General features: G+C 43.0%; 1 protein-coding gene across 3 annotated transcripts in view; it reads right to left on the bottom strand.

Annotated features, from left to right (window-relative positions):
- Nucleotides 1–24,873, bottom strand: part of LOC124554816 (syntaxin-binding protein 5) — a 981,379-nt gene that overhangs the window by 304,125 nt on the left and 652,381 nt on the right. For all 3 annotated transcript variants that reach the window (XM_047128475.1, XM_047128476.1, XM_047128477.1), the window contains exon 6: nucleotides 16,531–16,738. In XM_047128475.1, coding sequence (XP_046984431.1) covers nucleotides 16,531–16,738 — 208 coding nt within the window. The remainder of the gene's footprint in view (nucleotides 1–16,530; nucleotides 16,739–24,873) is intronic.

Genomic DNA, 24,873 nt, shown 5'->3' with positions numbered 1-24,873 from the left:
CCTCTTCTTTGACTCATCCTGTTCAACTAGGCATGACTACAATGATGTCCAGGTTTTGTGCTACATATGAAGTGAAGTAGGTCGTGGCAGATGAGTAGCCACAGCATCTTATGCACTGCTAAATACGAGGGCAGTTCAATAAGTAATGCAACACATTTTTTTTCTGAAACAGGGGTGGTTTTATTTAGCATTGAAATACACCAGGTTATTCCCCAATCTTTTAGCTCCACAACACTATTTTTCAACGTAATCTCCATTCAATGCTACGGCCTTACGCCACCTTGAAATCAGGGCCTGTATGCCTGCACGGTACCATTCCACTGGTCGATGTCGGAGCCAACGTCGTACTGCATCAATAACTTCTTCATCATCCGCGTAGTGCCTCCCACGGATTGCGTCCTTCATTGGGCCAAACATGTGGAAATCCGACGGTGCGAGATCGGGGCTGTAGAGTGCATGAGGAAGAACAGTCCACTGAAGTTTTGTGAGCTCCTCTCGGGTGCGAAGACTTGTGTGAGGTCTTGTGTTGTCATGAAGAAGGAGAAGTTCGTTCAGATTTTTGTGCCTATGAACACGCTGAAGTCGTTTCTTCGATTTCTGAAGAGTAGCACAATACACTTCAGAGTTGATCGTTTGACCATGGGGAAGGACATCGAACAGAATAACCCCTTCAGCGTCCCAGAAGACTGTAACCATGACTTTACCGGCTGAGGGTATGGCTTTAAACTTTTTCTTGGTAGGGGAGTGGGTGTGGCGCCACTCCATTGATTGCCGTTTTGTTTCAGGTTCGAAGTGATGAACCCATGTTTCATCGCCTGTAATAATCTTTGACAAGAAATTGTCACCCTCAGCCACAGGACGAGCAAGCAATTCCGCACAGATGGTTCTCCTTTGCTCTTTATGGTGTTCGGTTAGACAACGAGGGACCCAGCGGGAAGAAACCTTTGAATATCCCAACTGGTGAACAATTGTGACAGCACTACCAACAGAGATGTCAAGTTGAGCACTGAGTTGTTTGATGGTGATCCGTCGATCATCTCGAACGAGTGTGTTCGCACGCTCCGCCATTGCAGGAGTCACAGCTGTGCACGGCCGGCCCGCACGCGGGAGATCAGATAGTCTTGCTTGACCTTGCGGCGATGATGACACACGCTTTGCCCAACGACTCACCGTGCTTTTGTCCACTGCCAGATCACCGTAGACATTCTGCAAGCGCCTATGAATATCTGAGATGCCCTGGTTTTCCGCCAAAAGAAACTCGATCACTGCCCGTTGTTTGCAACGCACATCCGTTACAGACGCCATTTTAACAGCTCCGTACAGCGCTGCCGCTTGTCGGAAGTCAATGAAACTATACGAGACGAAGCGGGAATGTTTGAAAATATTCCACAAGAAATTTCCGATTTTTTCAACCAAAATTGGCCGATAAAAAAAATGTGTTGCATTACTTATTGAACTGCCCTCGTATTAGTCCAAGTTATTCTCTAAGATGAAATATGAAATTATGTATTCTGATTTCTGGGGTTGCCAGGATATAAACACATATATGGGCACAATGTGTCTATGTCAGTGTTAAAAACTCATAAAAATCTAGAAATTTTATCTCCCATGTCCCCAGTGACATGCCAGTCACATGGAATATGATGCCGATCATGATCAGACAGAGAAAAAGAAGAAGAAAAGTGAGTGTAGCACAGATGAAACAAACACAATTTTTCAGTATCCAGACATGCTGGTAAGTTCTTTACCCACGAAGAGAACTAATGATGATGGGGATCTACTATGAAGAAATACCAAATAATTACAGGCTGCTGAAGTTGCTGAGGTATTTTACTATGAGGATACATTGAACCCATGTACTCGTTTTCAAATTCATGACACTTTACTAAGAAGACAACAGAGCACCCCTCTAAAATCCCCTACGTCACATAAATCCCACTAGACACTACAGACAAGTGAAGGAAGGGCATGACTGATTTGTTGTTCCAACAGGATAACTCTCACTCACACACTGCCCATGAAACTCGATGTGCTCTGCAACACATGCGCCAACTTCCTTGGCCAGCACGACTTGTTTGCAATCAAGCACTTGTGGCATATGAAGGGACTATAAGTGACTTGTGCGACTCATCAACCAACAACTGTTACAGAATTACATGAACAGGTCGAGCAGGCATAGCATAATGTATCCCAAGATAGTCAGCACCTGAATTGCCACCCGTTCACCCGTGGAGGTTACACGTACTATCCTGTCCCCTGGATATTGTCTCTTCTACAGGAAGTACGTTACCTCTCACCAGTTGTCTACTGGGTGGCGTGTCAGTGGCAGCTCTGTGGCCCCTGTACAGGGGAGGCATGAACCAGGGAAAAAAAAAGTCAAGGTACTACAGCCATGCCCGTAAGTAATAAGTTTGAGGTTCTGCATTCCACTTAAACTGGAACAGAGCCAGCGAGACACAGTTCACCGGTTGGGAAGTCTGGTATGCCCTAAGCTAAGTGGAAATACCTGTGATGATGGCTGATGGTGTGTAAGTATGGATAAGTTTGAGTTGGTTTTCTACAGACATTGTGACCATGGCATCCATTAATTTGGCGTGGACAAGAATGTCAAGAAAGGGTAAGGATGGATTGCACGAGTGGCTTGCAATCCATCGTCCACTGGTACAGAAGCACACTGCGATAAAATTTCGTTACATCATGCAAGAATAATAACAGACTCCTATAACCTGCCCCAGGAGTTTTTTCATTTATGCAACGTCTTCATGAATAACAGCTATAATAATCCCCAAATAAAAGATGTGACTGTAAGCAAGTATTGCATTAAGACCATCTATGGGGACCGGAAAGAGAAGTTAGCATTTTTGCTATTTTGTGGCTCTGCATCAATAAGATAAGCCAATTGCTGAAAAGACACAAGATCCAACAGATCTTCAGCCTTCCGTCAATAATCCGAAAATTACTGAGGCAAGTCAAGATTCAGCAGATCTCAAAACATCTGAGTTTAACAAAATACCCAGCGAGCGCGGGCAATCTTAAGTCAGACAAACAGTGCACACTGCAGAACAACACAGGGAGGGGAGAGAGCGGTTTCATGGCCTATCGCACCTGAAAAATTGCTTGTGCTAACTCCGGAAAACAGTCACTGGACCAAATTTGATGACATCTCTCTTGTGGCTCACACTAAGGGTTTCTGGGACAGTGTAATTAAAGGAATTACTGACAACACCCTTAACAGAGAGGCTGCCTACAGCTCAGCACGGTGTGGCCTCCTGCAATCGCGATGCCGAAGCTGGTGAACTGAACACAGAATCAGCATACCTGTGTGCTCAAGCACGGCAATACTGTAAGCACGAGCCCCCAAGAAATACGGACCGGGCAACCAACTTTTGACGCCACACTAGTCGGCTTGTCCGCTACACTTCGCAAATGCTCGGCTCCGTGCAGGACACACAGGAAATCAATATGTTAGTGAAAGGGCACCCACTAAAGCTCTTACCTTTGTCGTTTTCTTCCGAGGGCTTGCACGCAATTATTTAACTCTTCCGAAATAGTTACTCCCTCCCACTGGAGACGAGAGCTGGCACCCATAAGACCTGCAGTATTACGTGCTGTGATGTACATGCCGCAGCCTGTCTTTCTCGCAGGCCTCACGTGGACAACAGTGATGTCACAATCGGCAGCTAGACTATATAAGAGCATATCGAGAGCCGGCCAGGGGTCATTCTTCACGAAAATAGTTAAAGAATGCTCGGTTGAATGCTCTCGGTATTCTAACAACTTGATGTGACTGGAAGCCCGAAAATACTTTATTCGATGTTACCGCCATGACACTGCATGTTTAGATTGACGCAAGAAGTTTATGCGCAGAACAAAGCACGGAATGTCATACATGTGACTTCAAGCTGCCTAGCAGCACAATTTATAGACCCCACTGGCAGACTTTCACAGTTTCTCACAAACATTTGAAACATTATTTCAATTGTCCGAGGAAGGTGATTTCAGCATTAATTTTTTGAAGCAGTCCGAGCAAAAACCACGGTACAAAATTTTTACTTAACACTTGATGTCCTCCGTGTGGAGAATACAGGTTCAGTCCCCGGTACTTTCATTGATTTTTGCTCGCTGGGAGTACTGCAACAGGTTGCACTCGGCTTCGTGTGGCCAAGTGACCAACTACTTAAAGGATAAGCAGCGTCTCCAGTGACTGGGAACTTGACAGCAGCTGGGGTAGTGCTGTGCTCTCCCAGTGACCCTCTATACCACATCCAGCTGATACACATGAAATGGAGAATAGTAGTTCTTGTTTCCGACAGTAGTATGTTGTATGTGATACCGCAGCACCCACATGACCTGAATTAAAATGGTGAGAAACAAGAAAAATTTAAGAAACACACGTATACTTTAACCCATTCTGAAAAACTACAGGGATTCGAAATTCACCTACGCTGAAAATAACCTATAACCCACACATATGTTCTGCAAGGAAATTAAAAAATCAAGAAATGCATATTCGTCGTCCTGAGGGGGAGACTTGTATAGTGGCTCTGAAGCCGCAAAAATGAAAAAAGTTTCAAGTACTAAGCTTGTAAAATTCCCCGCAAAAAAATTTGCGACTGGAATGGGTGGCAGCTGTTACACCTGTAGTAAGCAATCAGCCACCCAAAACCATCAAACAAGTGAATTTATACGCACCAGGCACACGTCAAACACATTTTAGAATGAAACATTTATACGAAGTGACAAGTCGAAATGTAACAATAAAAAATGCTATAATTACATGTGAAGGGAAAGAAAGGGGTTTTTACAAGAAAAGCGGTCTGTTACCATTGTGCGCGAGATATTCCGTGACGAAAAAATTCGACTGCCATCGTGCCAGAGTGCATCGCCAACTGACAGGAGATGACTCGAGTTATCGTCAGCTACACAGCACAGCCCTGTCTTCCAACTACACGTCAAACAAAGAGGCCCAGTGAAAGACAGTAGAATCCATACCGTTTGCGAACAGGTGCAGGTACACGGGCAGCCGCTGCCCATCGCCCCCGCCACAGGTCGTCGGTCTACGCTGCCAGCCAACTACAACGACGTGGCTGCACGCACCCTGCTGGTCACTTTGTCAAAGGTTTTCCTGATCGGTACGGCGTGATCCTTGAATGTGCTATCTCTCTCTCTCTCTCTCTCTCTCTCTCTCTCTCTCTCTCTCTCTCACACACACACACACACAAGAGAGAGAGAGAGAGAGAGAGAGAGAGAGAGAGAGAGAGAGAAGCCCATATAACAACTCACTGAATTTTTACGCCAATTCTGTGCTGAACTCTAAGAATACTTTACCGACAACACTGAATTTTTCGTTGAAAATAGCCAATATTGTACCGAACCAATGAAACTAGTACCCATCGTTAAGTATAATATGCTATTTGTTACGAACTCTTCACTCCAGCCATAAATCCGACATGATATTCCGTATTTGATCATGTGTTGACATCTCGGAATTGTACTGAACAGAGGCCAGACGTCGGGAACACGAGCTTTATTACAACACGTAGTTGACAACATAACGAAGAGCAGTGTTAGATATGACAGGTATAGATTCTCTCCACGGCGATCCATATTGCAACATACAATTCTGCACCAGGACTATGGATCATGATAACGGATAAAACAGATTTACAGACAAAGACAATATCAGCAAATATTAGTAAAGAATTTACTATTACCATTGTTGACTTAACTGTCAAACGTAGGAAAAATGTTAAATGGCTCTTAGTAAATATTCCCCAGCAACAAATTCCATTGCTGAGACATTACCTATCTAAAATTTCGTGTGAGCTACACCTACGATACGCAGCACAACTAGGTATTAGAAATGACAGCATTAACGATGTGTCCTGGTAGTAAGTTGCTAGTTACAAAGTTATGTGCACTAAGAACACCAAATGTTTGCAGGTGGCTTGATAATGGCCATGGAATCGAAATAAGGCTCATATCATAAGTCTTTGAATAGAGCAGTATTCCGGCATGCTAGTCATATGTCCTTAAAACCATAACCTACTATGTACATTATTTCTGCACTTGTACTGTACATATGTAAGCATTGTCTCTTATCTTCCACTATAAAAAAATTTCTATATGCCCTCATGTTATGTATCAACATTTGGCAAGACATACTTGATAATAGCCTAATATAAAAGCCGAAACAGTAACAATAACCATATTATTAAACAAAAGAAATTAACAAATACTTTGACTACTTCTCGCCAGCTGATCACTGCTGCTGCTGCTGCTGCTGCTGCTGCTGTTGATAGCGGCGCTCACGCATTCAAATTATAAAAATTAAAACTGCTCTACGGGTGAAGGGCTGAACTTGCACGTCATTGGCAGAAAACGCGATGACGTCGACGAACGATCCCGCAATCCGCGAGGGAGTGGGAGTGGTGGTAGGCGGGGTCGACTTCACAGGAGAGTAACATGATGATCTTTAAGACATGACTTTGATGCAATTCTCCGGTTACTCATTTCGGTGATCAGATCATTAGGAAATTACTTTACTGCAGATTCCTCGACTTGCGCCATAGGGTGGTGGGGTTTCGAGTTCCGCTGGATAGGTCCGGAGTCCACTACACGCAACAAGCGGCTACACGGGTAGCAGGGGTTGTGTGGCGTGGGCTGGGCGATTTTTTAGGTTAGATGGCCTTGGGCAAGTACAGAAAGGGCAACAGCCTCAACGGGTGCAGGGCAAAGTCAGGACATGCGGGGACCAAGCAGCAATCGGTATTGTAATTATCAACTGTCGAAGCTGCGTTGGTAAAGTACCGGAACTTCAAGCGCTGATAGAAAGCACCGAGGCCGAAATCGTTATAGGTACAGAAAGCTGGTTGAAGCCAGAGATAAATTCTGCCGAAATTTTTACAAAGGTACAGACGGTGTTTAGAAAGGATAGATTGCATGCAACCGGTGGTGGAGCGTTCGTCGCTGTTAGTAGTAGTTTATCCTGTAGTGAAATAGAAGTGGATAGTTCCTGTGAATTATTATGGGTGGAGGTTACACTCAACAACCGAGCTAGGTAAATAATTGGCTCCTTTTACCGACCTCCCGACTCAGCAGCATTAGTGGCAAAACAACTGAGAGAAAATTTGGAATACATTTCACATAAATTTTCTCAGCATGTTGTAGTCTTAGGTGGAGATTTCAATTTACCAGATATAGACTGGGACACTCAGATGTTTAGGACGGGTGGTAGGGACAGAGCATCGAGTGACATTATACTGAGTGCACTATCCGAAAATTACCTCGAGCAATTAAACAGAGAACCGACTCGTGGAGATAACATCTTGGACCTACTGATAACAAACAGACCCGAACTTTTCGACTCTGTAAGCGCAGAACAGGGAATCAGTGACCATAAGGCCGTTGCAGCATCCCTGAATATGGATGTTAATAGGAAAATAAAACAAAGGGAGGAAGGTTTATCTGTTTAACAAGAGTAATAGAAGGCAGATTTCAGACTACCTAACAGATTAAAACGAAAATTTCTGTTCCGACACTGACAATGTTGAGTGTTTATGGAAAAAGTTCAAGGCAATCGGAAAATGCGTTTTAGACAGGTACGTGCCGAGTAAAACTGTGAGGGACGGGAAAAACCCACCGTGGTACAACAACAAAGTTAGGAAACCACTGCGAAAGCAAAGGGAGCTTCACTCCAAGTTTAAACGCAGCCAGAACCTCTCAGACAAACAGAAGCTAAACGATGTCAAAGTTAGCGTAAGGAGGGCTATGCGTGAAGCGTTCAGTGAATTCGAAAGTAAAATTCTATGTACCGACTTCACAGAAAATCCTAGGAAGTTCTGGTCTTACGTTAAATCAGTAAGTGGCTCGAAACAGCATATCCAGACACTCCGGGATGATGATGGCATTGAAACAGAGGATGACACACGTAAAGCTGAAATACTAAACACCTTTTTCCAAAGCTGTTTCACAGAGGAAGACCGCACTGCAGTTCCTTCACTAAATCCTCGCACAAACGAAAAAATGGCTGACATCGAAATAAGTGTCCAAGGAATAGAAAAGCAACTGGAATCACTCAACAGAGGAAAGTCCACTGGACCTGACGGGATACCAATTCGATTCTACACAGAGTACGTGACAGAACTTGCCCCCTTCTAACAGCCGTGTACCGCAAGTCTCTAGAGGAACGGAAGGTTCCAAATGATTGGAAAAGAGCACAGGTAGTCCAGTCTTCAAGAAGGGTCGTCGAGCAGATGTGTAAAACTATAGACCTATATCTCTGAAGTCGATCTGTTGTAGAATTTTAGAACATGTTTTTTGCTCGAGTATCATGTCGTTTTTGGAAACCCAGAATCTACTATGTAGGAATCAACATGGATTCCGGAAACAGCGATCGTGTGAGACCCAACTCGCTTTATTTGTTCATGAGACCCAGAAAATATTAGATACAGGCTCCCAGGTAGATGCTATTTTTCTTGACTTCCGGAAGGCGTTCGCTACAGTTCCGCACTGTCGCCTGATAAACAAAGTAAGAGCCTACGGAATATCAGACCAGCTGTGTGGCTGGATTGAAGAGTTTTTAGCAAACAGAACACAGCATGTTGTTATCAATGGAGAGACGTCTACAGACGTTAAAGTAACCTCTGGCGTGCCACAGGGGAGTGTTATGGGACCATTGCTTTTCACAATATATATAAATGACCTAGTAGATAGTGTCGGAAGTCCCATGTGGCTTTTCGCGGATGATGCTGTAGTATACAGAGAAGTTGCAGCTTTAGAAAATTGTAGCGAAATGCAGGAAGATCTGCAGCGGATAGAAAGAAGGATCCTTTATTGTATGATTATATGATAGCGGAACAAACACTGGTAGCAGTTACTTCTGTAAAATATCTGGGAGTATGCGTGCGGAACGATTTGAAGTGGAATGATCATATAAAATTAATTGTTGGTATGGCGGGTACCAGGTTGAGATTCATTGGGAGAGTGCTTAGAAAATGTAGCCCATCAACAAAGGAGGTGGCTTACAAAACACTCGTTCGACCTATACTTGAGTATTGCTCATCAGTGTGGGATCCGTACCAGATCGGGTTGACGGAGGAGATAGAGAAGATCCAAAGAGCGGCGCGTTTCGTCACAGGGTTATTTGGTAACCGTGATAGCGTTACGGAGATGTTTAACGAACTCAAGTGGCAGACTCTGCAAGAGAGGCGCTCTGCATCGCGGTGTAGCTTGCTCGCCAGGTTTCGAGAGGGTGCCTTTCTGGATGAGGTTTAGAATATATTGCTTCCCCCTACTTATACCTCCCGAGGAGACCACGAATGTAAAATTAGAGAGATTAGAGCGCGCACGGAGGCTTTCAGACAGTCGTTCTTCCCGCGAACCATACGCGACTGGAACAGGAAAGGGAGGTAATGATAGTGGCACGTAAAGTGCCCTCCGCCACACACCGTTGGGTGGCTTGCGGAGTATAATTGTAGATGCAGATGTAGACTGTTGGAGGCGGCGTGTTTGTTACTGTTGGAAGTAGTTTATCTTGTAGCGAAATTGAAGTGGATGGTTCCTGTGAGTTAGTATGGTTAGGGGCCATTCTTGGCAACCTGAATGAAATAATAATTGGTTCCTTTTACCGACCTCGCGACTCAGATGATACAGTCGCTGAAAGTTTCAAAGAAAACTTGTCTAATTTCAAACATATACATGAATCATGTATTTATAGTTGTTGGTGACTTCAATTTAACATCGCTCTGTTGGCGAAAATGAATCCTTAAATCCGGAGGTACGCATAAAGCATCATGCAAAATTGTGCAACACGCATTCTCTGAAAATTATTTCGAACAAGTAGTTCACGAGCCTACTCGAACAGTAAACGGTTGTGAAAACACACCTGACCTAGCAATAAATAATCCTGAGCTAATAACGAGCATCAAAAACGGATACAGGGATCTGTGAACATTGGGTTGTCGTAGTGAGACTGAATATCGTAACTGTAGAATCGTCGAAAAATATATCTATTCAAAAAAGACAATAATTCGCTTGGCGCCTACCTGAGAATAGCTCTCCAATTCCTCCTAATTAACAATGTGAGTGTAGACCAGCTGTGGCTTGAATTCAAAGAAACAGTATCGACAGCAATTGGCATATTTATACCACATTAACAAACAACGGAGCTGATTCCCCAAGTTACAAAAAATGGTTCAAATGGCTCTGAGCACTATGGGACTCAACTGCTGAGGTCATTAGTCCCCTAGAACTTAGAACTAGTTAAACCTAACTAACCTAAGGACATCACACATATCCATGCCCGAGGCAGGATTCGAACCTGCGACCGTAGCGGTCTCGCGGTTCCGGACTGCAGCGCCAGAACCGCGCGGCCACTTCGGCCGGCCCCAAGTTACACAAAACAGGTGAAAACACTGATGCAGAAACAACGAAAAAAAGCATGCCAAATTTAAACGAAAGCAAAATCCCCAAGATGGGCGATCTTTTACAGAAGCTCGAAACTGAGTGCGGACTTCAATGCAAAGTGCTTATAAGAGTTTCGACAGTGAAACTTTGTCTCGAAACCTGTCAGAAAGTCCAAAGAGATTCTGGTCGTATGTAAAGTATGCCAGCAGCAAGACACAATCAGTGCCTTCTCTGTGTGAGAGCAATGGAAATACTATCTATGCCAGTGCTGCTAAAGCAGTGTTACTAAACACAGCCTTCCGAAATTCCTTCACCAAAGAATACGTAGTAAATATTCCGGAATTCGAATCAAGAACACCTGCCAACATGAGTAACTTGGAGATAGACATCCTCGGAGTAGTGAAACAATTTAAATAACTTGATAAAAGCAAGTCTTCCGGTCCATACCGTATACCATTTAGGTTCCTTTGAGAGTATGCTGATGCAATAGCTCCATACTTAACAATCATATACAACCGCTCTCTCTACGAAAGATCCGTACCCACAGACTGCTACGTTGCACTGGTCACACCAATATTCAAGAGAGGCAATAGAGCAGTCCACTAAATCACAGACAACATCACTAACGTCGATATGCAGCAGGATTTTGGAACATAAATTGTGTTCGATCGTTATGAATTACCTCGAAGAGAACGGTCTATTGACACACGGACAACATGGATTTAGAAAACATCGTTCTTGTGAAACACACCTAGCTCTTTACTCACACGAAGTGTTAAGTGCTATTGACAAGAGATTTAAAACTGATTCCGTATGCCTAGATTTCAAGAAAGCTTTGACACCATACGTCACAAGCGACTTGTAATCAAACTGCGTGATTATGGAATATCGTGTGTTATGCGACTGGATTCGTGCTTTCCTGTTGGAGAGGTCACAGTTCGTAGAATAATTCGAAGAAAGCCATAAAGTAAGAACAGAAGTGATTTTTAGCATTCCGCAAGGTAGTGTTACATGCCATCTGCTGTTCCTTATCTATGTATAAGATTTAGAAGACAATTTGAGCATCCGACTTAGGTTGTCTGCAGATAATGCTGTCGTTTTTTGACTATTGAATTCATCAGAAGATCAAAACCAACTGCAAAATAATTTAGAAAAGATATCTGTATGATGCGAAGATCGGCAACTGATCCTAATTAACGAAAAGTGCGAGGTCATTCACATGAGTGCTGAAAGTAATCCGTTGAACTTCGGTTACACGACAAAATCAGTCAAATCTCAGGCCGTGAATTCAACTAAGTAAGAAAGAATTACAGTTACGAACAACTTAAATTGGAAAGGACACACACAAAATGTTGTAGGGAAGGCGAGCCAAAGATTGCATTCTATTGGCAGAACACTTAGAAAATGTAACAGATCTGCTAAAGAGACAGGCTGCACTACGTTTGTCCGTCCTCTTTTGGAGTACTGCTGCGCGATGTGGTATCCTTAACAAATAGGATTAACGAAGTACATCGAGAAAGTCCAAAGAAGAGCAGCACGTTTTGTACTATCGAAAAATAGAGGAGAGAGTGTCACGGAAATTATACAGGATTTGGAGAGGACTTCATTAAAACAAATGCGTTTCTCGTGGCGGCGGGGTCTTCTCACGAAATTTCAATCACATATTTTCTCCTCCGATTGCGCTAATATTTCGTTGACGCCGAACTGTATAGCGAGAAACAATCATCATAATGAAATAACATAAGCCAGAGCTCGCACGGAAAGATATGTGTGTTCGTTTTTTCCACGCGCTATTCGAGAATGTGAAGGTGGTTCGATGAAACCTCCTCCAGACACTTAAGTGTGATTTGCAGAGTTTCCATGTAGATGTAGAGCAACATGTAGGCACACTAACCACAGCCTCTATATACATGTACTCTCTTGTGAAGTTTTTAGTGAAGAGTACGGCACAATTTTGAAGTTATAGAAGCATTTATAAACATACAACTAGGCCTCCACTATCAGCAAATTCACCCTAGTCTTGCCCAGAAAGAGCAAATTCACCCTAGTCTTGCATAGAAAGGAAAGAAGTATGTAGTCACAAAAATACTTCACCACCTCCCTTGTGGATTTAAGGTCTTCGGAGATAATGAAAGTTTTTCTAAAAAAAAACTAAAATCATTTTTATCTGACAACTACTGCTCCATAGATACATTTCTGAGAACAGAGTATGCAAGTGGTCGCTTACATTTGTCTAATTTTGTTGTATATTAAGATTACAACAAAAAATGCAGGAACGACCAGCATGTAGCCACATTTCAACAGAGAAAATGTATCTTATTTGTTAACCTGCTGATTTTCATGGAGAGCTGCCGTGAATGCGATCCACAGAAGACCAAAACCAACTAAACTACGAAATGGAACTAACAGGACACTTTGAATGTGTAAAAATAAGGGCAGCACAATTTGATACCTGTGTGTTTGTCCATAGGACAGTATCACGGAAACGATGATAGACCTGAACTGGAAGACGCTTGAAAATAAACGCCAGGTCTCTCACCAAAGCTTATTTACGAAGTTTCAAGACACAGAGCAAAGTGAGAAGTCTAGGAATATACAGTGCCGAAAAAAAAAATCACAGCACCAAGGAGGAGTTGTGCGACATAAACTGAAGATTGTAAGCGTGTTTCTACATCTGAAAGACGATGCCTGTTAAAATTTCGCGCCAGTGGCGTAAGAGTGGCGCTTGTTGCGCCACTGTGATGATGTAAATTAGGTTTGCTTTATACACATGCTGTAACGATCATGATCGTTCGCTACTTTTGAGATCAGACGTGGTGAGTTCATGTTAGTCAAGATGTTAGTCAAGAATGCCTTTAAGGCGACAAAGACGCCATTATCAGCACCTCACTGAGTTTGGAAGAGGTCGTGCAATAGAGCTATAAGAAGCTGGATGTTCCTTCTGAGATACTGCAGAAAGACTTGGCAGGATGTAGCCCCCTACATGATTGCTGAAAGCTGTGGTCACCAGAATGTACGGTCGCAAGAATATCGGGCTCCGGACGGCCGCGTGGTACTATGGATAACGGAGACCATCGTGTGCGGCGTGGGGCTCTGTAGCATCTTACTGCATCTGCAGCAGCAACTTGAGCAGCAGTTGGCACCACAGTGACACACCGACCTGTTACAAATCAATTACTTCAAGGACAACTCCGAGCCAGAGGTCCTGTAGCGTGCATTCCACTATCCCCAAACCACCGCAATTTGAGACTTCAGTGGTGTGAAGCGAGAACACACTGGAGGGCAGAGTGGAGGTCTGTCGTGTTTTTTGATGAAATCTGGTACTGCCTCGGTGCCATAATGGCTGTGTGTTGGCTAGGAAGAGGCCAGTTGCGTGCTTGCAACAATCCTTTCTGTGTGCTAGACACACTGGACCTACACCAGGAGTTATGCTCCGGCGTGGGATTTCGTAAGACAGCAGGATCACTCTCGTGGTTATCCCACGCATCCTCACTGCAAATCTGTACGTCAGTTTGGCGATTTGATCTGTTGTGCTGCCATTCATGAACAACATTCCGGAGGGTATTTTCGTACAGGATAACGCTTGCCCACATACTGCTATTGTGACCCAACATGTTCTACAATGTGTCGACATTTTGCCTTGGCTTGCTCGATCACCAGAAGTGTGTAATCGAGCACATATGGAACATCATCGCACGACAACTCCAGCGTCATCCATAAACAGCATTAACTGTTCCTATATTGACTGACCATGTGCAACATGCATGAAACTCCATCCCATAAACTGACATCGGGCACCTGTACAACACAGTGCATCCAAGTTTGCATGCTTGCATTCAACATTCTGGCGGTTACATCCGTTAGCAGTGACCAGCATTTCACATTTGCAATGGCTTATCTCGCGCTTACATTAAGCTGTGATCTTGCAATGTTAATTACTTAAATATGTTACCTAGATAAATTTATTTACGAAATTTCCTTACCTTATATTAATTATTTTTTGGTGTTGCGATTTTTTCCCGTCAGTGTATTACAACCCCTACATTTCGTTGCTATAGGATCCATGAAGCCAAGATTTGACTAATTACACTGTGCGTAGGCGCATTTAAGCGGTCATCGTTCGCACACTATGCGCGAATGGAATGGTAAGAAACCCCAAAACGTGCTACAGCGAAGAAGTGTCCTCTGCCATGCACATCACAATAGTTTGGAAAGTATTGATGGAGATGTAATCTGATTAGTACTAGAAACAGTAAACTTCTGTCCTATTGCTTTTTCGAATCTGTGATGTCTAATTTTGGAATGTGACAACTGTCTGTTAGTCATGGCTCTTTGTCACTCATTTCTGTGGTGAGACAAAAGATGTAGAAAATGTGGCATTATTATAGTAGCTTGAGTCTTAATGTCCCTGCTCCACCCTTTACTGGCACTCATGGGAAGAGAAATAAGCCAGTACCATTTTGGATAAAGATGTTCAAGTGCAGCTGATGTGGAAGTAATCTGCATATAACCTATCTCAACAATTTGAGTACATAGGTCCTTGATACTTGGCTAACTTATTCTGTACACTTTAACTATTGGTTTTTAGCTACTACTTTAACGACATCCCGAGCAACTGCCACATATTAACTCAGAATTACAGGCTACACTAAGAACTGTTGAGCCGTGGCTTGACAAATGACGTGTTGTAATAAACGTCGACAAGTAAGTAGTAGTTCTGTTCCCTCATAGACAAACATCTGCACAAACGTCAATACTAGAACAAATAACTATATATATATATATATATATATATATATATATATATATATATATACGTCCAGTACGTAGTCATAGCCATGGTACGGAAATTTCGGTATTAGATTTGTCTAGGTAACATATCTAAGTGATTAACATCGCAAGATCACAGATTAATGTAAGCGCGAGATAAGCCATAGTAAAGTCTGGTGTCTGGCTGATCCGGAAACTAACTGGGGTGGGGTGGGGTGGGGTGGGGTGGGGTGGGGGGTCGCCACATGCACATCACCAACCGATCACGATGGTGCTCAAACAACTCTATCCCATGTTTAACCGGAGAGCACTCTGAATAGTGGAGTAGCTAGGTCCATGTACAGGACCGTCATTACACCGCTGATGACATATGCTACTCCTGTCGGGGGATGTGTAACTGTAACACATCATCATCGCCTGCAGGCCGTACACAAGAAGGTACTACGAATTATAGACTACACTCCACGATACACACTTGTGTTTCGTAAAACTGTATCAACAAATCTATACGGCACGACTCCAAGGGAAATGTTGACCTGGAAGTATAAACTGGTACTTTCGTATAGCGTACATCGGTATTTTGGTGGTATTCTGCAGTGATGATGAGTGTAAGAGCTGCAAATATAATATTTTCGAGAACTAGGAACTATTGTCGGTACCATTAAGGCGAGCCAAAGAACATGAAACCTGGCGGCAAGCTGCAAACCCTCGCGTGCAGCAACGCACGGAATCTCCCGCAGACAGACAGCTTTCAAAGATAAAGCGATTTTCGGATTTTCAAAACTAATTTTATAATTTTCATAGCAACTTTCTCGCTGAAAGCTTCAACGGAGCCCAACAGAACGTACATTTGCCGGCGACAACGTTTTCCTTACATATACGAAACAGTTTCACATTTCTTGCGGTATTGTACTTCTTACCTCCGAATACTTCTACGTTCTCACGATAAAATGTATATCCCATGGATCTATAAACTTTGTTTATGTACATACTTCTCTTCAGTCGAAATATGTTAGTGTTTGTTGCTTTTTCGACACGTTGAAGTAAAAAAAAAAAAAAAGGTTCTTCTTGAGAGGCTCTAATGGCTCTGAGCACTATGGGACTTAACTGCTGAGGTCACCAGTCTCTTCTTGAGAATTTCTTGTAACGTTAGACCTTTTTTTCGGAACAACTGACAAAAATCTTCTTTTAGAAAGGAATCCATGATATTCTTGTCCGAATAGATATATCTAAATTTTCTGTATCATTACGGACATTCGAGATTATCACTAACTGGCATCGCTTAAGTAGGTGAGATGACTCTGACCTATCTAATTTCGTGAAGATCACTGTAACAGCGCTACAACAACTTACCGTGCGGTTGTGAAACACTGACTGGTTTCGGTGCTTGCCTCGTTGCCCAAGTGGTGAGTGAACCATCCGTATGGCTGCACATGAATTGTTTTCCTTCATGGTGCCACGTTATTGACTTCAGTGGCTCCGAAGTCTGACACCGTATATCTGCTGTCCTCGTCCGTAAGTCCCACAGGACTATCTGGCCCGATTCAAAGCCTATCAAAAGCTGTGGAAGTAACAAGTAAAAATTAATACCTTATAAATGCGAAAGGAAATGTTCTACAAACATATTTAAACATTATCAGCTGTTAACCTAGTACAGAAGTTTAATCGGTTAAAAGACGGAAAAATAACCTACGGTGATTCAGGTTGCAGCACCGAGAAAATGTAGCTGCGTGACTGCGCGCACCCACACACACACACACACACACACACACACACACACACACACGCGCGCGCGCGCGCGCATACGCACACGCAGACGCAGAGAGAGAGAGAGAGAGAGAGAGAGAGAGAGAGAGAGACGGGACGGGGAGGGGGGAGGAGGAGGTGGGGTGCAAGTGTATGTTATACCAGTCTGTTCGGTCTGAAGAATGAAAATTGCATAATAGCTTAGATACGATATCAACCTTATTTATATATCCGTCAACTGCTTAATTCCACGACGGAGGGTACACCTAGTTCTAAATACGAAATTAGTAAGGTTTTTTTTCGATTTGTGGTAGGATTGAATTAGTTATGTATCATACATTCCTAACGTTTAAAGAACTGGAATAAAATCAGAATATTATTCATCCACGTTGGGATCTCATCCGCGTATCTCCAGTGATCAGGGGCTTATCAGTCAACTCCAATTGTAAGGGCGAAATTAAGTATGCGAACTGCGATCATGACTCAAGTCTTGGGCCTCTGTTGGGGAGGTAGAATTCCCTACCAGAAAAATTAATATGATTGTTCAGATGCTCAGAGAAGCAGAAAATGCGTATCGCATTGCTGAGCAGCAGTTGTTGACGCCTGATCCATAATGGGCGGACCCTGCCTCTGCAAGTAGAATGGTCACAGGGCTAGTTCAAAGGGTACTTGTCTCACATAGGACCCAACAATGGTGTATCAGGTTGTAACACCGAAAATGCAGATAAAATATCTCCTGCATCAACCAAAATTTTTCGCCGTGTAATATCCATTGATAGCTTGTAATGTAGTTCTGATTCTAAATATGTAAGCTTTATTACAGAAACTACAGATGAATGGATGTAATAGTCTACTTATTATAATGTAAACTTCTGGGTAATAGCCAAGGGAACATTATTTGAATGTATCGATAGCAACCACCAAACGGCAGTAGCTGCGCCGTTGCTTATCTTCGCGTATGGAGAGTCTGTCGCGGTACGAACAGAAAAAGAGTGCGGAGGTATTTGTTGGGCGTTCACGCAGACGCGGTGTGCAGTTATGATCGCGCCAGTGTATGCACACCAAATTCGTTAGCCCGCAAGTATTGAGAGCACGGTAGTGGTGGAAAGGCAGAGAGAGCTGAGGGTCTAACTGTTGTCTGTCCAGTAACTGTCCGTGGCTCTGGAGTCGACTCGGGGCTCTCATCCAGCAGCAACAGCAGCGCCAGCTTAGCATTGTCGTCGGCTACATTATTCGTCGTCTGCACAGCTACAACATCGTAAGACTGTTGAGTAAAAAAATAGAACCCTGGTAGAGATATTACCCAGCGGGATTTCTTTGACAAAGTATGACTAATTTCAATAGTAACATGCAATAAAAAAAGGTAGAAACGGCTCTGAGCACTATGGGACTTAACATCTATGGTCATCAGTCCCCTAGAACTTAGAACTACTTAAACCTAACTGACCTAAGGACATAACATAACATGCAATAGTTTAAACTTTTAGGGCACCTGTGTTGTCATTGTCAGACATTATTGCCAAGCTGGATTCCTTTCCATCCAATCACCAAGTGTCGTAAGAATACGAAAATTGGTTAACTATTTACTGCCAGTTTTGTTTGTTGAAGACCAATCCCAAAAGCCGTAAGACTCCACTACACTGAACAGATGATCATAGAAGTAGAATTCTGTTTGTGTATGGAAAGTACGATGGCGACAGAAACGTATAACGCATGTCTTGGGTGCCGAAATCAAACGTACAATTTCACTAGCAAAACTAATAACTAAAGATACAGCACAAATTAAGAGTGCGCAATGTCATTTATTCTGTATTTAGCTTAGCGAGTGACGTCTGCTGACTTGGTATGTATTTTATTATTGTTATTTGCTTCTAGTAAATTCAATTTAATCTTTCAATAATCGAAAGTAAATTGCTTGCCTTTTTCTAAATTTTGCATTACGTTACACGTATGTTACTGAAAGTAATTTTTTACACGACAGAGTTTTAGTTGCATTTATTTAACCAATAACCTCATTTAACTTTACTTTCAAAATTTAGTATTTCAGAATAAGTAACTCCAAACTCAGTGCTTGCTGATTCATTTATTTTTTTTCGTGAACTGTTATATGTTGTGGAAAAGCGTGACAACCTTATGTTGCCACGCCAGTGATTATTTGCTTAAATTTCTTAAGATTATGGAGATTCATTGCCCTAGCGTGCTGGCGAACGTTTAATTATCTCTTTGCCGGCCGGTGTGGCCGAGCGGTTCTAGGCGCTTCAGTCTGGAACCGCGCGACCGCTACGGTCGCAGGTTCGAATCCTGCCTAGGGCATGGATGTGTGCGTTGTCCTTAGGTTAGTTAGGTTTAAGTAGTTCTAAGTTCAAGGGACTGATGACCTCAGATGTTAAGTCCCATAGTCCTCAGAGCCAATTATCTCTTTTTAGCTAACCAGTCTTTTTTTGTATTAAATATTACGTGGTACCCTTTTCCCCCTATTGTGGTTTGCGAGAGATTGCACTATACTGCACCCATTTCAAAATTATCATCAGTATTTAGATTAGGCTTAGAATAGATTCTTCCTTCAGAATGGTCTGTTGTACACTTTCCTACTACTAACCGGTATTTTTTCCTTCAGTAACGAGTGTCGTACCCACTATAAAATTTCATTACGCATACGCGACCAGAGTCAATTATATCGTAGTCCAATAGGCCAATAAGGAAGGGGGAGGTTACAAGGTCCAGCACCCACAATGCCGAAGATGATGCGAGACATGTGCAAGACTCCCACGCTCAAGAATGGATAGGGTCAACGCTTTGTAAAGCTGCAGAAGTGTAAGCAATCTCCGTACCAGCCGGTTTTACTGAGGCAGCAGAGAACATTAATGTGTGACCAGCACTTTCGCTCAAGCTGTTAAAGATAGGGAAGCCATATCAACTGGGTTCAAATGGCTCTAAGCACTATGGGACTTAACATCTGAGGTCATCAGTCCCCTAGACTTAGAACTACTAACTAACCGAAGGACACCACATACATCCATGCCCGAGGCAGGATTCGAACCTGCCACCGTAGCAGCCGCGCGGGTCAAGAGTGAAGCGCCTGGAATCGCTCAGCCACAGCGGACGGCCATCAACTGGGCACTGAAGACCAATCCCAAAAGCAGTAAGACTCCACCACACTGAACAAATGATCATCGAAATAGAATTCTGTTTGTGTATGGAAAGCACGATGGCGACAGAAACGCATGACGCATGTATTGGGTGCCGAAAACCAAAAGCCTTGGGTGAGAGCCCAGGACTGTGCTTTTCATCTGGCATCCTGCAGTCAGCGTTCAGAAAACTCCACAGTTGAGGCGCTACAGTAAAAGCAATCTTCTTCTTCTTCTTCAGTAGCTCTACAGCCCTTGGTGAGCCTTGGCTTCTTCAACAATCTTCCTCCACACTTCTCGGTTATTTGCTGCTCTTTTCCACCCCCGGACTCCCATATTGCTGATATCCATTATTACCTCATCGATCCATCTTCTTCTAGGTCTCCCTTTTCGCCTAACTGAATGGATCATACCTTTCATCATTTTCTTTGGAATTCTATGCTCTGCCATTCTCTCCAAGTGTCCTAGCCATCGTATTCGCTGTGATTTAACAAATTTTACTATGTCCCTGCCTTGTATTAACTCCTGTAATTCAGCATTGTAGCGTATTCTCCAGCCTTCTTCCTCCCTTATTGGCCCATAGATTTTGCGTAGTATTTTCCGCTCAATGCTTCTTAGAGCATTTTTATCGTGTTCTGTCAACGTCCATACCTCTGAGCCGTATGTGATAACTGGGCGGACTAGGCAATTATATATTGGCAATTTAGTTTTTCTTGTAACAAGGCTACTTTTGAAAAGCTGCGTATTTGCAAAGTAAGCTCTGTTTCCTGCTTGTATTCTTTCCCTTATAGCCTTTCCAATACTGTTATCATTTGTTATTAGGGCTCCCAAGTAGTTAAAAGAGGACACTCCATTGAAGCATTTCCCATTGATGCTTAGGTTTTTAGGGGTTCTTCTGGCCTCAGATTGTGACATTACCATATATTTTGTTTTGTTTACATTTACTATGAGGCCAATTTTTAAGGCTTCTGTTTCCATTGCCCGGTATGTTTCTAGTAGTGTATTGGTATTTCTTCCTACTATAGCAATGTCATCAGCGTATGCACATATCTGGCTAGTTTTCATAAATATGGTGCCTCTTTTGTTGATTTTATTTACTGCACTATGCAGGGCAATGTTGAATAGGACAGTGGAGAGACTATCCCCTTGCTTCACACCATTATTAAAGTCAAAGCTTTCACTTGTTCTGCTAAGGACCTTTACTTTTGCTCTTGTCTCTGTCATTGTCATTCTGATTAGTCTTATTAATTTAGTACATATACCAACTTCTTTCAGTACTCTGTATAGTTCTTGCCGATTTATGCTGTCAAAGGCTTGTTTGAAATCGATGAATAAGAAATGCAGATCTATATCATATTCATAGAATTTTTCCATCATTTGCCTTATCACAAATATTTGATCAGTTGTTCCTCTGCCCGGTCGAAAGCCACACTGATATTCCCCTAGTATGCCTTCTGCACACTTCTGTATCCTTACGTTTAATATACTTGCGAAGATCTTATAAGCTGTACTTAGGAGTGTTACACCTCTATAGTTTTCACCTGCTCTTCTGTCCCCTTTCTTATAAATGGGGACTATTATTCCAATTTTCCGGCATAGTTTCTGTTTCCCATATATCTGATATTAATGTGTGCAGTTCCTTTATTACAGCCTCACCACCAGTTTTTATTAATTCAGCAATTATGCTGTCTTCCCCAGGGGCTCGATTGTTTTTTGACTTGTGCACAGCCTGGGAGACCTCTTGTAGTGTTGGTTTTCTTGCCTCATTGGTTTCATTGTCTACTTCCAGCTCCACTCTTCCCTCCTGTGCAGCTGTCTCTTCATCTTCTAGGCTGGTGCTTAGTGTATCTTTGAAATACTCTGCCCATCTTCCCACTATCTGTTCTTCCTCCCTTATTTTCCCATCTTTACTGGAACAGGCCATTGTTTTTGGTTGGAATCTATTCTTCATTTTGCCTATGGCATGATAGAACTTTCTTATTTCACTCTGTTCCTTTAGTTCTTCTAGTTCTTGAAATTTCTTCTTATTCCACTCTCTTTTCTTTCTCTTGAACAGTCTGTTAGCTCTTCTCCTTAATTCTCTATATTGTTCCACATTATTTCTGGTTTCTCTCTGTAGCATTTTTGTTCTTGCCCTGTTCTTTTCCTCTATTGCTGACCTGCAATCTCCATCAAACCACTCCTGGGTTCTTCTGTTCCTTCTTATGCCTATTATTTCCTCTGCAGCATCCTTAATGGCTTTTTCAAACCTGTTCCACCTTTCATCTACTCCTACTGTGGTCTCTTCATTGCCCAACTTTCTGCTTAGTGTTACTTGGTATTTTTTTACTTCATCAGGGATGTTCAGTTTGTCTGTATTCCATTTCATCATCTTTCCCATTCTGTTGCCATTTGTTAGTGACAGTTTCTCTCTCAAGACTGATTTTATCAGAAAGTGGTCTGAATCACAGTTTGGTCCTCTGCAGCTCCGTACATCCGTAACTGACGGAGTGGCGTGCAATCACTAAAATATGATCAATCTGATTGACTACTCCATTGGCTGCAGACTTCCAAGTTCCCAGATGGATCCTTTTATGTGGAAAGCAGGTACTTTTAATAATCATATTATTCCTTGCTGCGAATTGGCATAATAAGTCTCCATTCTCATTGTTTTCTTCATGTAGTGAATATTTTCCAGAAACTCCATACAGATGTTCATTCCTCCCTATTTTTGCATTAAAATCTCCTATTACTAGCATCAGGTCATATTTAGGTACTGCACCGTATACTTTTTCCAAGTCTTCGTAGAACTGTTCTTTAATTATATCCTCTTTTTCCTCTGTTGGTGCATGTGCATTAACTATTGATATATTCCTAAATTTACCTTTTAGTCTGAGTCTGCACATCCTATCATTTATGGGTTCAAATTCTAGAAGGCTTTTCCTAACTTCCCTAGTTATTATAAACCCTGTTCCAAGTTGGCCTGTTCTTTCTTCTGGTCCACTATATACCAATGAGTACTCAGGTTTATCTATCTGCCCATTCCCCTGCCATCTTATTTCCTGTAGCCCTACAATATCATATTTCAATTTTAAAATTTCATTGGCTATTTCTTTCATCTTTCCAGGCTGAAGCATTGTCCTCACATTCCATGATGCTACTGTTAGATCATCATCAGCATACGAGGATCGTGACACTGCAGAACCCACAGCTGTAGTCACTAGAACAAGTGGCACACTCAATATAGAGCACTGTGGGACCCCATTCTCTTGTACATGGGGGAGGGGGCACTGGGGGAAGCACCAGCCTGAACCCAGAAAGAATGGTATTCTGGACAAAAATCGGGAGCAGACCCCCAAAGACCCCACTCATGTAAGGTAACGAACATGTAATGAAGCCATGTGGTGTCTTAATCCCGTTGCAAATTGAAGAAGACAGCGATAAGGTGTTGTCTGCAGGCAAAAGCCATCCAGGATAGCAGACTCTTGGCAGACCAAATTGTCAGTGGTAGAATGGCCTTGGCGAAGACCGCCCTGGGACGAAGCCAAAAGCCCCTGAGACTCGAGGTACCAACACACCCAACGCTTCACATTAGTTAAGATTAATTAGGCGAGTGAGCGATAGCTGTCCATATCAAGGGAATGTTTACACAGTTTCAACACTGGGACGATCATGCTTTCTTGCCCCTTCGTGGGAACTCACCATCGCTCCAGATACAGTTGACATTGGCAATCCATCAATAGGTGACTGAGCATTTGGCTGTGGATGCGATCTGGCCCTGGAACCATGTCAGAGTAAAAACCTAGGACTCTGAGGAGTTCCCAGGCACTGAATGAAGTATTACAGGGCTCCAGGTGATGTGTAGTGAAAGGTGAGTGAATCTGCTTCTTCCACTATTTGAGGACATGAAATGCATGCAGATAATTCTCAGACACAGAGGCTTTTAGACAGGTGTCCACGGAGGCATTGGAACTTTGCCAAACCTGAGAAGGTGGGGAATGTGGTCCCATGGCAGTAACATACTATTCGTAGTATTCTTGTCTTCTGTCACTCTATTAGGTGGCAGACCTGGGCATGGAGCAGTTTAAAGCCGATTAGGTGCTCCATAGATGGGTGTCACTTATGGTGTAGGAGAGCAGGTCTGCGATCTCTAATGGCCATGGCAGTTTCGCATGTCCACCAAGGAACTGTCTTCCGATGGGGAGATCCCAAGGAGTAGAGGACTACTCAGTCGGCTGCCAACAGAATGGCAGCAGTTGTGCTATGGACAGCCATATCGACACCTTCACATGGCTGGGTGCTGAAGTGAAGGTATCTCAGTCAGCATTGTTGACAGCTCATCTGGATGGACACCCAGGTGAGTGATGCTGAGAGAATGACAGGATGATCAGGAAGTAATCACTGTCACACAGGTCATCGTGGACCCTTCAACAGGTGGAGTGGAGAAGACCTGGGCTGCAAATGGAACAATCGACGACTGAATAAGAGCCATATGCCAGAAGTAAGTGTGTGAGGGGGCACCAGTATTCAGAAGACAAGGATAGAGCTTTGTGAGCAAGTTTTCGATAACTTTGCTGAGACCAGTGGTCATGGTTCCATCCTGCGAAAGGTTATGGACATTGAAGTCACCCAAAATTAGGAAGGGTGGGGGGAGCTGAGGAATAGAGACAGACAATGCGTTGTGAAACCCTTCACACTGGGAGGGAGACGCAAATTATACAAGCTAAAATTCTCAGATGTCCTCACACTAACAGCCAAAGCCTCCAAAGACATCTAGAATAGTACATGTTTGCTGTAGATAGAGATCAGAGTCTACGTGCAAACTCCACCCGACACACTTTCA

The sequence above is a fragment of the Schistocerca americana genome, chromosome X, assembly GCF_021461395.2.
Source record: "Schistocerca americana isolate TAMUIC-IGC-003095 chromosome X, iqSchAmer2.1, whole genome shotgun sequence".
NCBI lineage: Eukaryota > Metazoa > Arthropoda > Insecta > Orthoptera > Acrididae > Schistocerca > Schistocerca americana.
This window is presented reverse-complemented; position numbering and strand designations above follow the sequence as displayed.